Source organism: Tupaia chinensis, unplaced genomic scaffold (assembly GCF_000334495.1).
Source record: "Tupaia chinensis unplaced genomic scaffold, TupChi_1.0 Scaffold000644_1, whole genome shotgun sequence".
Lineage (NCBI taxonomy): Eukaryota > Metazoa > Chordata > Mammalia > Scandentia > Tupaiidae > Tupaia > Tupaia belangeri.
In genome coordinates, this window is record NW_006160165.1 from 5,056,849 (window position 1) to 5,057,970 (window position 1,122).

Consider the following 1,122-nt stretch of genomic DNA (forward strand, 5'->3'; position numbering starts at 1 on the left):
AGCATCTGACCCATGTTGCCTTTCCCTTCCCCTCTCTGCCCCTGTCTTTGACAAGCCTACATTAACGAGCCCCCCCACACACAGGTGACTCTGGGGACTGCAAATGTGCGGGTGACCAGTTCATCGGAGGTCTCCCAGGACTGCCCGGACCCAAGGGCTTTCCCGGTGTCAGTGGGGAGCCAGGGAAGAAAGGTGACCAAGGAGACCCTGGCCAGCACGGCATCCCTGGCTTCCCAGGGTTCAAGGTGAGAAAGTACCTCCTGGTGACCAGCACCGTCTCCACGCTGAGAGGGCGCCCACACTTGCCCTGGCTGTATCCACGTCAGCACGGCTTCAGACAGCAACGGGCCTACACCACACACATGAACTTGCCACTCAAAGCACACACTCCAGGATGAACTCGCCAAACGTGGGAGGGCTAGCCGTGGTGCACGCAGACACAAACGCCCCTGTTCAGACCTGCGATTTCAGAGAGCAAGGAGTGAGCACGAGGCGAAGGCCGGTCATCTTAGGGTAGGAAACAAATATGTCGCCCTCACACGACAGACATGCCAACCACACGGATGGGCCTGAACAATACACTGAGTGGCATAAGCCTGTCACAGGGTCCATGTGTGTGAATGCCCTGAACAGGCAAATGTAGACGCAGGAAGCAGATTGGAGGTTGCCTCGGAGGAGGTGAGCCAGGAGTGGCTGCTTTTAGGTGAGATTAACACACTGTGGGAGTAGGAGATGGGCATGGTGTATGACCTCGTGAAAATACTACCGACCAGTGAATTGTATGCTTTAACACTTGTATGGTTTTTATGGTATATGAATTCATCTCTAAAATATTTTTAGGAATTTAAATATAAAACAAATAACTTGTTCAGAACTCACTTCTTCTGTTTAGCAAAGAACTGACGGAACTGTTATGAAGGGTTTTTAACTAGCTAGAAAGTGACGCTGCTAAGTAAATCGTGATTCACTTTGTAAGAATTTATGAAATGCCCTGCATGGATCAGCCAGACGGCTTTTATTCTATGCCTGTAAAGATGTTGTCTGGGCAGACTTTTCCCTGGGGCAATTGTTTTTGGATTTGGGGGGGGGGGGGGGGTTTGTTTTGGTTTTGGGGTTTTTTGG

The 1,122-nt window shown here is 50.9% G+C and overlaps 1 protein-coding gene across 1 annotated transcript in view; it reads left to right on the plus strand.

Moving 5' to 3' along the window:
- COL4A2 (collagen type IV alpha 2 chain) overlaps positions 1 to 1,122 on the plus strand; it is a 182,075-nt gene that overhangs the window by 147,455 nt on the left and 33,498 nt on the right. Inside the window, 1 exon segment of the mRNA XM_027776199.1 lies at positions 85 to 245. Within this exon segment, the coding sequence (XP_027632000.1) occupies positions 85 to 245 (161 nt within the window).